Raw genomic sequence first — 14,740 nt, 5'->3', positions numbered from 1 at the left:
TATTTTTATGTTGAAATATTGTTCCTGCTGTGATTAAATTGTTAAATAGGCAGAAGTCCTTGAATAATATTTCATTTTCATCTCCTCTCCTTCTTATCTCATCACTATTTCATATCCACTGTTGTCTTTGCCTACCTTTGCATCTCCTAGAAGTAAGATCATATTTCTTTTGCTACCCTTGTTTGACTCTCTATGTAGAAGGTCATAAAAAACTTCTTTTTCTTCTCTATCAGCACTGTTTATAGCTGCTGCTTTTTCATCAGCTTTTGAAACTAAGGTTCTTTGCTGCATGTACCAACTTCTTCTATTCCTTTCTGTCTTGAGCTTTTTCATTCCAGTTTTGAATTACCATCTCAACTAAGTCATTTTGGATATTATCCTCCCAACACATCTGAGGTTTACCTCTAGGTTGCTTTCCATCAGGCTTCATCTTGAATGCTTGTTTAGCTATTCTGTCCTCACATATTCTTTCTGCATGTCCAAGCCATCTCAATCTGCATGCTCTAATTTCATCAACTAGAAGTGGGGATATATAGTTCTTGATTATGTCTTCTTCTCCATTCATCTGTTGTGTTATCTCTTACATGTTCATAGACTTTTCTGAGGATTTTATTTTCAAAGACCTGAAACATTTTTGCATCATGGTGTGTTATGCTCCAGGTTTCTGCTCCATATAGAACAATACAAGGATGATCTGAAAAGTTCTCGGCCTAACAATGAAAAAATGAATTTATAATTTCAAAATAATTTTTATTTTTCAACATAATCTCCCTCAATACTAATACATTTATTCCAGTGATGCTCCAGCGCCATTATCCCGTCCCTGTTTAGAAGACTAAACATGGAATTCTTTTCTCTTCTCCAGTAAATGGGCACTGTTGCATGAGAACATAATACTTCATCATCAAATTCCTGCCATGTACCCTACATGAAAAATTTACATCATTACTAACTTCCTATCTACAATTTTCTTCCAAATCAGTCTGTTACTTGTCAAGACTCCAACATTACCAGATCTTATATTTCTATCATATAAGGCACTTTGTACCATATCAATCCACCTATATCTTGGTCTTCCTCTTTTCATTTTCCTGCCAACTTGGCAGAGAACACTTGTTTTGCTAATCTTTCCTCGCCCATTACATTTTTTTAATGTATTATAAACATAGTAAAATATGCAGTTTGGCAGTTATATTCATTTATAAAATATGTTTTTCCCCTTAATTGACAATTTGTCCTTTTATACACACACACAAGGGTGATCTGAAAAGTTCTTGGCCTAACAATTAAAAAACGAATTTATAATTTCTAAATTATTTTTGTTTTTCAATATAATCTCCCTTAAGACTAATACATTTATTCCAGCGATGCTCCATCACAATTATCCCGTCCCTGTAGTGGTTCTCAGTAAGATCTGCAAAATACCCCTCTACAGCTGCAATGATTTGAAGAAAAATGCTGACCTTTTAGTTTTGGGAAGAGATAGAAGTCAGGGGGAGTCAAATCTGGGGAATAGGGTGGATGTTCCAACAATTCATAGTGCAGAAACCCTTAATTTCCCCCATTGCCAAAACACCTTTGTGGGCAGGTGTATTGTCCCGATGAAAGGTGATTTTTTTTTTTTTTCTTCTGCAAATCGGGTATTTTCTCATGAATTTTTTTGTATAGTCTGGTTAAAAGATCGGAATAATATTCCCAGGTTATTGTTTTACCCTTTTCAAGATAATTAATAAACAAAATGCCTTTAGCATCCCAAAACACCGATGCCATGATCTTTCCTGCTGATGGAACCGACTTTGGTGCTGAACAACTGGCTTTTGTCCACTGTTTTGACTGCTCTTTGGATTCTGGTGTGTAATGGTGAATCCAATTCTCATCCATAGTAATAAATTGATGCGCAAAATCAGTTTTATTCTTGTTAAAATATTCCAAGCACTGTTCAGAGATTTTCATGCGAGTGCGTTTTTGATCTGCTGTGAGCAAGCTGGCACCCATCTTGCACAAAGCTTTTTCATTTGCAATTCTTCTCACAAAATACAGGGTGTTCGGGATAAATTTGACAGTTTCGTAAGGAAAAAGAAAATCTTCTTTGTATCTATTAAATTTAATGAATTGACAAAAAAACATTACAGGCAGAGTTAATTACAATACTATCAACAAGATTTACTCAAAATAACCACCATTAGCATCGATCACAGCTTCAATTCTGCTTCGGAACCTCGAACAAGCTGATGCTACAGTCTCCCTGGGAAGGGCCGCAAAAACTGTTTTAATTTTATCCATTAACTGGGCTTTTGTATTACTGGAAGTGCGATTGGTGTCTTTTTCAACTGCGCCCCATACAAAATAATCCATGGGGTTAAGGTCTGGGGAGTTTGGAGGCCAAACATTTGGACTGGTGAAGTCGTAGAAATTTTCAGACAACCATTTTTGACTTTTCCCAGAGGTGTGGCAAGGGGCTGAATCCTGCTGCCATACATACGGCCTACCATTGGCTACCCTTGTTATCCAGGGCTTGACTACAGTTAGCAACTCCACGAACAAAGCCCGAATTCCAATGCCAGGGTTCTTCAACACCTGTTCCTGCAGATTTGCGAGGAATTCTGCTGTACGAACGCAATCAGATCGTCTGCTAGGGATCTTTCTTCTTGCTACATCCTCGTAGTCACCATTGCAAGTCTCTAGTTCATGCCTGATTGTTTTTACTGTATTCAGGGAGCATTGGGCAGCAGTCGTAATATCCTTATTTTGATGGCGGGCACGAATCATCATGATACAAGTTATTCTCTTCCATGATTCAGGTGGGTTCCAGCTATCCATCCTTTCTGACATCTTGTATATGAATGAAGAAGGGTCCAAACTTTTAAATGAAGAGAAGTGTGTGTGTTAATACATGTAACTTACGGAAAAATATAATTAATTATAAATATGTCAAATTTATCCCGAACACCCTGTATATCCTACATGTTCTTTGTGAATTCATGACTTATTTTTCACGGTATTAACAACACCACAAACACTTTTATCAACAAAGATGCTTTATTAACGCTTATATTTCGCTGATTTTCAACTCAGCATCATCAGAGCACAACACACATGTAATATAAGCATTAATAAAACATCTTTGTTGATAAAAGTGTTTGTGGTGTTGTTAATACCATGAAAAATAAGTCATGAATAATCATCAACACCTAAGCTTATCTGTTAGATCTTTTGGAAATGCCTATAGTCATTTCATCCAGTTTTCTGCCAGTCATCCAATACCATATCATGCACTTGATCAATGATTTCTGGTGGTGTTACCCTGTTTTGGACATCCTTCATGTGGATCATCTTCAAGGCTGGTACGGCCATGTTTAAACTTGGCAGCCCATTTCTTAATTGTCGAAAACGAAGGAGGAGTCCCATAAATTTTTATGGACTTTTGAATGAATTTTTTTTGGCGTTAAACCTTCTTTTAAAAATAATTTTATAACTGCACGATACTCAGTTTTATCCGTTTCAAGGGATACAGACAACACTTGCTTCAGACAGCTGTATAAAACAAACTCCTTGATAGAATGACTTGCAATTTCACATGGATGCTTATAACAGATGTACCAACTTAGAAAAAAAAAATCTCGACCATAGATGGCTGAGAACTTTTAGATCACCCTCGTATTACTGTTCTGTTCCATCTTTTACAGTTTCAAAAATACATTTTTCTAATGCTAAATTAAAAAGGACGGCTGATATGTGGTGAAACTAGCCATTGAGATCCCTAAAATTGATATACCTACAGTGTAATTATGACTGAGTGCCTTTGCTGTGCATTTAGACATCATGGACTCTTAGGTTGGAAAGACTGTTTGAATTTAATCCAAGAATTCAAGGAATATAAGTTTTTACTTCCTAGGAAACTGTTTTTTAACCTCTCCATTAATTAGACTTACTGACCAGAGAACATGCAATTATCAAACAGTATCCTTGCTTCATACCATTAGTTGCTTTGCTCTGATTTCAAACTACAACAGAAATATAATAAAATATAGTTTTGAATGTAAAATTTTTCTATCTTCATGTGGAAAAAAAATGACATTCTTACATCTTACATCTTTTAAATATTTAAAAATATTTTTTCAAAGTGTGCAAAAGCAGTCTTATTCTAAATTTTATATACAAATAATTTTTTTTTAAATTGGAACATAATTTGAAAATATTTTGTAAACACATTCTGCATAATTTTGATTAATTTAAAGTTAAGAATTTAAGATTCTATGCACTTTGAATTAATAGATTTATATCAATCAGTACATATTCATGTCTTAACCACCTTATCGGCCATTATGGATCAAATGTGCATCTTCATACGCTTCGTATCCATCATATATTTCAATGTAATATCAATGGTATTACGATTTTATTATACACTTCGCATCCATAGTAACTTGGACGTATATATACATCCTGGCTGGTAGCGTGGTTAAGTGTCATAAAACTGCTCAAAGATTTAAAACATCCTTTTGCTTTGAATAAAGAAAAAAAAAATTTTTTTATATTTTATTCAGATTAAGAAATTTGAATTATTGTACAAGAACTGGAGCCTCCATAGCTCAGTTGGTTTTGACAGTGCCCTTTGATTGGAAAGATTGGAAATTTGAATAAATAAAATATTTCTTTATTCAGACGATTTAATTTTGTTTGATTTTTTATTAATTGTCTTTATTGTAAGTACCTTCCTCAAAATAAGTCACTGTGTGAAAGTAAATAATGCTCTAATTGGCTTTTTACAGGTAATGAAGCTGCTTGAAAAACGGAGCTCAGAATGTGAGTGAGTAAATCTCTTTTGTCCTGTCAGTATAATATGATGATTTTTCATAAAATTAAATGAAATACATACTGAGAGACTGCTTTGTTTATTTAATCACCCTTTGCATTTCTTCCCATTTCATTTGTTACATAATATGACTGATGTCTTCTGTATTATATGCATAGGTTTGGTCTCCTGTGTTTCTTGGAAATGAGGAAGTGATAGAGATGTTCCAGAGGCAAGTGACCAAGATGGTGATGGTCTTTAGAATGTTCCCTTTGAGGACATATTGATAATTTTTGGGTTACGGAAGTTGGCTGTTGTGGAGAAAAGAGGTGACCTGATAGAAATATTATTGAACGTTACGAAAAGAATTTTACAGATTAATACAGAGGAAATTTTCAATTCTTAGCTGGAGAATAATAAAGGATCATTTCTGGAAATTGAGTAAGAGTGTGGTTAGTAAAGATCTCAGAATTGCATTCTTTGATTGGTGAGTGAGCGGAATGGGTTTCCAGTCTTCAGTGCTTTTGTCAGTGAATACATTCAAGTGTGGTCTGGGCCTTCCACAAGGAATCTTCAGACTCTGTAGAGTTCCCATGCAATAATGTTGATGATGATGATAGAAAGTTTCATCTGTTTTGAGAGTGTTGTTTTAAAATACTGCGATTTAATATTTTAAGCTGTATTCCCTAAAAGATGAACTAGCTAGTCTGTAGAATACTAATGAATTATCTTGCCACTGTGTTTTCCTAGTTGAGAGAGTTAGTAGTGGTAATATGTACAATGTATGGGGAGAAGATCACTACTGATACCAAAATTTGTTTATAAGTAGCATGAAATTTTCATGTTACTTATAAACAAATTCAATCTGCATTGTATGTATCCTTTCCAATTTCAACTTATCTGAAATTGTGAAAACTCAGAGTTCACAAAAAAAATTTGCAATGCTGTTTTTTTTTTTTTTTTTCATGAAAGCTTTTTAGATCAACTTTACAAACACTTGTATTGTTTCTAATGTATCCAAGACACATTAGCCAAAAGGCACAAAAAATTAAATATTAATTTGTTGCTTGACTAATATTTCATTGATTAATCATTGCTATTGGGGACAATTTGAGGGGAATATACAGTTGTTTGCTGATGATGCTAAAACTAGAATAATGGTGATATAGAGATCTTGCAGGATAAATGAATTAGACTTGTATGGGTAAAGGATAATGGCTTCCAGTTCAGTGTGTCAAATTATGCACTTTAAGAAAATCTACAGACTGTATATTGATAACAGAGATGGCATTGCACTGCAAGAAACCGAGCCTAGGGGATCTAGTTGTAATGGTGGATAGAATGTTGTAGATCAAAGGACATATTGCAAAAGTGGACAAAATACCTCAAAGGATTGCTTTGATAAGAAGCATGATAAGTCAGAATAAGGAAGTTGTATTCTCCATAAGCCCACATCAGGACTGTTGTGTACAGATTTAGTTGTCAGTTTCTTGGGGATGTGAATGTTGGAGGTGACTGGTCTTGAATTTTCCCTTGAGTATAAACTGAAAGTTTGTTGTTTACAAAATTTTGCTGATAGGTGGGGGAAAAAAGGGAGGAGGAATATGATAGATGTTAAAGAAATTTTCCAGTACATGACAGAAGAGAGAAAGAAAGAAAGAGAAAGTGCAAGTTATCACCCCCCTGAAGTGGTGTAAGAATAGTTACAGTAGATTTTTTCTTAGTGGTAAATGGGTGGAATAGGTTGCCAGAGGTGGTTGAGTGCTTTGTCAGTAAACAGCTTTAAAGAAGAGGTATAGTGGACATTGTGTCAATAATGATTTGCATGCCACCCGTGATGAGTCTTCAGATTCCATGGAGATGCCCATATAATAATAATATTTTTGTTTATTACTTAAGCTAATATTTCATTGATGTTAGTGATTGTCATCAAATCTATAAAACTAAATCTGTTTCAACATGATGGAAGCATGTGATATGTAGTGTAAGTGTTACAGTTAGGGTTATGTTTGCAACCTTCAGAATGGGGAAATGGACAATGAAACTATTGTGCCTATGGTCCCACAGAAAGTTCTTCTAAGGAAGAAGTGGAGGAATTTTTTTGAGTCATTAGAACAGACAGCTGACATAAAGAAAATGGAAAAAGTGGTCTTTGTTGGACACCTGAACAGCAGAATAAAAAAATGAATCTCACCAGGCATATAGGAACATTTTTGGGAAAATTTGGAGAAAAGGGAAAAGCTAATAATAATGGTAATTATTTACTGGACTCTTCCTCGGGACATTACTAACAGCATATTACCACTACAATTTTGTTAATAGTCATTACTAACACCATGTTTCAACACAAAGATTTCTCTCCATGTGAACTTGTGCACATGGAGAGAAAACACAAGAAATAAGAAAAGCATCATTGACTATATCATTGTCGATAGTGATATCATGGTTCAGGATACAAGAGTGTACAGGGGATTCGAAATTGGAAGTGACCATTACTTAGTACTAAGCAGAATAAAAATAGATATCATATTGAAAAGAACAGTTTGTAAGAAAGTTTTAAAAAGAATTAAAGTTGAGCAGCTTCTATGGGTAAATTGTAGACTCAACAATGGAAACATTTATTTTTTTAAAAAAATTGCAGCAGTTTGAAGACAAGAACCAAAAATCTTGGAATCTCATTGGCAAACTCTGAAGAAGACATTGATTGATTCAGTTAGAGAGATTGTAGTTGTCTGCAAGAATAGAAAAATAAGAACAACTTGGTGGACACAAGAAGTTAAAGAAACAGTTTGGAAAAGAAGAAAGCATACCAAAAGTTCCTAGCAAATAAGTCAGTAGATGCCTTAAAATAATACAGGAAAAAATGTAAGCAAGCTAAGCTGTGTGTGAGTAGCTAAACAAAAATTATGGGAAGACTTCGGTAAGGATATAGCGGTGAGTGGAAAAGCTTAGAAATGGAAGAAAGAGTACTATAAAGGAAATCAAAGATGATAAAGGTGACATGAAAACTGAGATAAAGATATCTTGGATGTCTGGAGTAATTATTTTGAAAGACAGTTTAATGAATGAAACAAGCAATGACAGAACAGTAACAAAAAATATTTCAATAGGAATGCATGCAAGAGTACAACTTGAGGTAGAACATGCCATCAAAAATCTGAAATGGGGAAAGACTGCTGATGTAGATGATATTTGACCAGAAATGCTTAAATATGGAAGTATAAAAGTTTTGCAGTGGCTACACTGCATAATTCAGAAGGCTTGGACAGAAAGTCAAATTCCCAATGATTGGAGTAGAGCCCTCATAATACCCATCTATAAAAAAGGGAATAAATCTGAATGTGAGAAGTACAGAGGAATTTCTCTACTAAGTGTTTCAGGTAAGATTTATGCAAGCATACTTGAAAAGAGGTTGAGAAAGATCATGGAAGAGAACCTTGGAGAAGAACAAACTGGGTTCAGGACAAATAGAGGTTGTAGAGATCAGATTTTCACTTTAAGACAAATAGTTCAGAAATTGTGGTAATATGACAGGGAGCTGTACTTAAGTTTTGTAGATCTGGAAAAGGCATATGACAAGGTGCTTAGAGAAAAGCTTTTCAAAACACTACACTTGTATAGGGTTAATGGAACATTATACAGAGCAATACATATGCTTCAATTCTAAATGCTGACTGACAGTATTTAGAATTGAAGGAAATACAGGAAGATGGTTTGTAAAATGAGGGGTAAGACAAGGATGTACATCATCTTCATGCTTATTCATCATTTATATGGATCGTATTATGAAAGAAAATGGCATTAGGTCTGATATCAAATTTTTCAAATTGGATATCAAACTTTGCTTTTTGTGATGTACTCCTAAACTCATCTAGTGCAAGTCTTCAGGATTCTCTAACTAAATTGAATAAAAACAGTAACAAATTTGGCATGAAAATCAGCAATAAAAAGACCAGAACTATGAAAATAGGCATTAATAGAAAACTTCAGCTGCATACTGAATGGAGATCCTATAGAACAACTAAAATATTTCACCTATTTAGTCACAGTTTTCAGTGAAGATGGCAGGTTAAATCTGGAAATATACAACAGAATAAGCAAAGCTATGTGGATAGCCAGCTGTCTAAATTTATATGGAATAAGAGAGAAATTAGCCAAAACGCCAAACTAGCAGTATACAAGACAGTGTTTAAACCAGTTTTAAGTTATGCATCTGAGAGTTGGGTTAGAAATAAAGCACTTGTTCAAAGACTAGAGACCACAGATATGAGAGTTTTGAGAAAAATTAGATGAGTGAACCGATGGCATCAATGGCAGAATCATATTAAAAATGAAGCTATTAGAAAGGAACTTGATTAGTATTCAAGATGGCAGGAAAGAGACCCAGAAGAAGGTGAAGATTTAGGTGGATTGATTTAGTTGGAACTGCCTTCAAAGAACGAAATATTAGATATGACAATATTGCAGTGCTTATCAGTAATAGACTAATTTGGAGGAAAATTGTTGATAGGAGATTAATAATAATGTAAACTTAATTGTGTAGTGCTGTCATAGTGACCCCCTTGGGGATACATATATATCAGGAATTGATGATGATAAATATTTGTTGAGTTCTTTCAATAGTTATTACAACACTTAGACCATTAACAGATAAGCAAAGGTGAAAAGTATGTCAGTTATATTGCAGCTAACTTTACTCTTGCCTGATTGAATAATAAAGTTTGGATTCAGGAAGTTACATCATATATCCATATGGTTTAATTGAATTAAAAATTATAACTGAATTAACTCACATAAAATATTATTTATTAGTATAATTTTCTTATTATAAGAAATTATACTAATTATTAAAAGTTATTATTAGTATAAATTATACTAATAAATGATATTTTATGCGAGTTAATTCCGTTTTATAATTTTTAATTCATATGTCCACCCACGGTATTTCCTTACTGAAACATATGGTTTAATATTGGTTTTAGTTGGATCATTTTTGTTTGGTAAAATGATTCAAATTATTAATATTTCCACACTGGCTAAATAAAATTTAATGAAATACGATATTTAGATTCTCTCTCTCTCTCAATCTGTTGAATCATTTCAGTTTTGTTTTTAATTCCATCACTGAAATGTTATGCCTAAAGAGCAAAAATTTACTGATTATAAATACACTAACTTTTGACATACTCATCAGATATTATAAAATAATCAATAGTCAAAGTTCTTTAAATGACATAAATCCGTTGCACACATGTTAGTCCTCAAAAACAGTGAAAATGAGTTCTCAAACACCATGAACCTAAAGGCGTTCAGTTCATAGATAAGAGATCATCTTAAGAGAGTCATAGTTACTGCCGCCGTTTATCCGCGCTTGATTGAATTTCTTCACTTTGACATTCAGAGCACTCAACTTTGATCAGTTTCGAACTATTGCTTTCCATTATGCAGAATGCAACAGTTTGAAATTATTATTATTATTATTGTTGTTCTGGGAAACTCCAAGGAGTCGAGAGACTCATCGAGGGAGGCCCTAACATGTCAAGAACAACTATTCAACATTCACACAGTATCTATCATACCTTGCCTTGAACTCATTCACGGTCGTAGCACCCACAACAGACTCTGGAAACTTATTCCACTCATTCACCACTCTCCAAGTAAAGAACCTAGCTCTAACACCCTTGTCAACCACGCTCTTGCCCAGCTTCCATGCATGGCCCCTAGTCCTCCCACCACCAGTCATATTTTCAAAAATATCTTCTGGATCAATCTTATAAAAACCCTTCAGTAATTTGAATGTCTTAATCATATCACCCCTCCTTCGCCTATCGTCCAATTTCTGCAACCCACAAATCTTCAACCTATTCTCATAAGGTTCATTCCACAGACCTGCTATCATCTTGGTCACTCGTCTCTGGACCCTCTCCACTTCCTCCCCATCACGAAGAAACCCTGGTGCCCATAGCTGGGCACAGAAGTCCAGATGGGGTCTTATCAAGGCTCGATACAGAGGAACAACAACTTGTTCGTCTCTGCATGTTAAAGTATTTTTCAGAAGCCAAGTGATTTGGTGAGCTGTTTTAGTTACTTTTGCAATGTGCCCCCTAAACTTCTCCCTATCCACCAACACTCCCAAATCCCTGGCCTCATCAATCTCCTGGAGTATGGTTCCACCAATGCGATATACTGCTGCTATTCTTTTCACCCCAAAGTGCATAACCTTACACTTTGCCACATTAAATTGACATCCATTTTTCCTAGCCCAGTCCTCCAAACTATCCAAATCATCCTGTAAAATTTTGACATCCTGTGCACTCACAATTGCTCTACCCAACTTTGCATCATCAGCAAACAAGTGAACACTTCCTCTCAGATCCTTTCCAATATCATTGATGAACAAATTGAAAAGCAGTGGTCCAAGAACAGAGCCCTGTGGCACTCCACTAGTCACAAGACGTCTTTTAGACTCCACTCCTGAATAAACCACTCTTTGATATCTCTCCTTCAACCACCCTCTTATCCATCTCACCAACCCTATATCTATACCCATCTGCTCCAGTTTACTGATTAGGGTTCCATGTGGTATCCTATCAAAGGCCTTGGCAAGGTCCAGTAGTATCACTGTAAACCCATTACCCCTATCCAGTTCAGCCGTCACTGTGTTATAAAACATGAGCAAGTTACTGAGGCATGATCTACCCTTCACAAAACCATGTTATCCCCCATACAATATCCCATTTTCATCTATCCAAACCTGTATTCTTTTCTTGACTAATTTCTCTAAGACCTTGACAATGATTCCTGATATGCTAATCGGTCGGTAATTTACAACAGCAGTCTTGGAACCACCTTTATGCAGTGGAACTATTTTCCCCTCTTTCCACCCGCTCGGGACTAACCCAGACCCGAGACTCAAATTAAACAAAATGGTCAAGGGTACTGACAATTCTTTAGCTGCTTCTCGTACAACACGAGCTGGTATACCATCCAATCCCACAGATGTATTGACATTGAGGTTATGCAATAGACTACTCACCTCCACTTCATTAACCACAATTCCCGTATAATCTACTGGTTTATTCGTTTCTGCAATGTCACCACCTGGATGATATACTTTTGCAAAGTGCTCACTCAGTAACTCAACTATCTCAACTGATTCAGTTACCTCCCTACCATCGGCATTCTTTAAAATCAATCTGCCATGTACATTTTTCCTTTTACTTGCTACATATCTAAAAAACTGTTTAGGATTCTCTTTAGCCTGCATGGCCAATGTTCTTTCGTAATCCTTTTTTGTTTTTCTTACCACACTCGTCACCCTTCTGGCCTGCGCTTTATACCGTTCATGTGCCTGCCGGTCACCCTTCTCCTTAAATTCCCTCCATAGTTGTTTCTTTTTTTGCAACTCAAGCTTAATGGTGTTATTCATCCATTTAACCCCTACTTGATTTATTATTTTCGGACTCTAGGTATACAATCAGCCATTGCTTCATGCAAGCACTTCTTAACTACCTCCCATGCACTATCAACTTCTAGTCCTTGCAGTTGTACATGCCATGGCACTGAACCAATCAAACTCCTAAGCTTATCATACTTTCCAGCCCGATCATTCCACATGTACCTTGTCTTAATTGAAAATTCTACACCTTTAGCCACTTCCCAAGTCAAGACCCTATGATCACTCTCACCCATTAGTGGCAATATGGTCATATTTGTTACAGCCAAATCCTCAGATGTAATTACTAGGTCAAGCACTCTCTGACCCCTAGTATTTTCCATTACATGCTGTCGCAGATAGTTATCCCTTAATAACCGCATAAAATCCAGTTCCTTCCTCCCGTGTGTCCTCTCCTCACTCCAATTAATGCGACCATAGTTGAAATCTCCCATAATAATCACCCTCCTTCCACCCATTTCTTCTATTTGCTTGTGCATACTGTCACCACCATCTTTTCCATCACCTGGTCTATAGCAGCACCCAATTGTATATTTAGTTCTGCTAGCCACAATCTCACACCAAATGGCCTCAAATGTGCTCTTTTCTCTATCCTGCAATTCAGTTGTACCATATTAATTTATTTAATTGGCTAATTTTGTATTTTGTATAGTACAGTTATTTAAATTGACTAGTTTCACAAGCTCTTTGGTCTGCTTCCTCAAGATTAAGTTTACATAAAATATAATTAATGTTAAATATACAGCGAATTAGCTACATCATTCTTAAAAATGAAAAGTATTATATTCTGGGAAATTTCCCATAAAAAACTTATTCTTGAGAATGATATCATAGTGATTGTTATTGTTGATCCATTTGACATATTGCGTTTCGTTTTCCATCTATGCTATGATGATCTAATTTATAACATGGTTGGATAATAAACCTTGACTTATTTATTTCATTCTTTTTTTTTTTATCTTGACCCCATAACACAACAGCAAGTGATTAAGGAGAAAGAAGTGATGTTTCTTGAAAAGCTAGGGAAGGGATTTTACCTATTGAAAAAAAATAGTATGGGGGAGGCTGATCTAAAGAGCAGAGATAGATGACATAAAAATTGAGATTGGTGGTTCATTATGTTTAGAGTTGGGCTATGTGCACATGTTGACTGGTGGCTGCTTGGGTTCTTACATGATGAGAGGAAAGCAAATCAATGCCAATGAAAGTACCCTTAAAAAAAAATAAAAAAGCTTAATGCAGAAAAAGAGCACCTATAAGAAAGTGACTAAGAGAGAGAGACTGTGTCTGCAGAAAGGGGGGGGGGGTTCCAAGAGGATGGAAGTAGATGAAATAAAAGGGGAAGAAGAAAAGCAGGTTCACTGTGGTTGTAGTTGCACAGTAAAGAAATTGCTGGACAGCTGCTGCTCCACTTTCTAGTTGCACCTGTATTAACAGGTGCAACTAGAAAGTGGAGGAATGATGGTTGCCCAGTTCAGTGAAGCAGCAACCAATGAAGTACATGTAGAATAGACCCAAAGCTGAAACACTGCACCTGTAAGATAGAAATTGAAGGGAATCTATAAGAGAGGGATCATCTATGGGCTGAATTGCTCTCCTCTGGACAGTGTCAAGAATTTTTAGGAAGTTTTAGGTGCATTACCCCAAACATGTGAGCTGTATTCTAAGTATGGGTAGATTTTGGATAGCATCTTGAGTGAAAGAGAATGCCTAGGTTTTTTGGATGCTGAGGAAGCTATTGTTGATGTGTTTTTTCCAGGAGAGGCTGGAAGTGAATGTTAGTTCCAAACAGAGAGAGATGTGTATTACTGAGGGTAAGAGAATGTGAACTGAGATTTCTTTTGCGAAAGGAGAAACAAGATTGTGGTTTGGTAGCATTGAACATGACCAGATTATTTTTGCCCCATTGAAGGAAAGTACGTAGATCAGTGTTTAAGGCTAGTTGTAGATGATCTTGATGTTTGGGATATATGTGCTATACTTGTGAACAAATTCTATACTTATTATTTAGAAAGGACTCATTTATACTAACAGCTTAGTCTCAGTAACTGAGTGAGTAACTCAGATAGCAGCATCAATTGTGCTTCCATTTATCTAATTCCTTTACTAGTTCCACTCTTCCTATCTTCAGTTCTGCAAAAACTATTTCGACAAGTGATTTTACAGGAAAAGGACTGGAGGAATTTCAGTTTGAGAACAGGTGGCTGATGACAAGTGGGAAACCCTGCAGAAAGTAAGAAAGAAAGAGTTTACACTGTCCATCTTGTTTCCTGATATATGAGGTGGTATCAAAAAGTTTCGAGACTAGCTCTGTTTACGAGAAATTACTTTATTTATCTATGTTTACACACTATCACCTTCAAAGTAGTTCCCTTGTATATCAGTACAGGGCTCCCAGTATTCTTGCCACTTCTGGAACGTGTCCTGGAAGTCTTCTTTTCGAAGCATGTCAAGCAACCTCTGCAATGGTGACCTTTGAGCTGGATCTT

The 14,740-nt window shown here is 35.6% G+C and overlaps 1 protein-coding gene across 1 annotated transcript in view; it reads left to right on the top strand.

The window, feature by feature from the left end:
* Positions 1 to 14,740, top strand: part of LOC150101775 (GPN-loop GTPase 1) — a 193,537-nt gene that overhangs the window by 81,139 nt on the left and 97,658 nt on the right. Inside the window, exon 6 of the mRNA XM_090400383.1 lies at positions 4,773 to 4,810. Coding sequence (XP_090256509.1) covers positions 4,773 to 4,810 — 38 coding nt within the window. The remainder of the gene's footprint in view (positions 1 to 4,772; positions 4,811 to 14,740) is intronic.

Source organism: Typopeltis vanoorti, chromosome 11 (assembly GCF_054136105.1).
Source record: "Typopeltis vanoorti isolate ZY-2024b chromosome 11, IOZ_Tvanoo_1.0, whole genome shotgun sequence".
NCBI lineage: Eukaryota > Metazoa > Arthropoda > Arachnida > Uropygi > Thelyphonidae > Typopeltis > Typopeltis vanoorti.
Note: the sequence above shows the minus strand (reverse complement) of the source record. Positions and strands in the feature narration are given on the sequence as shown.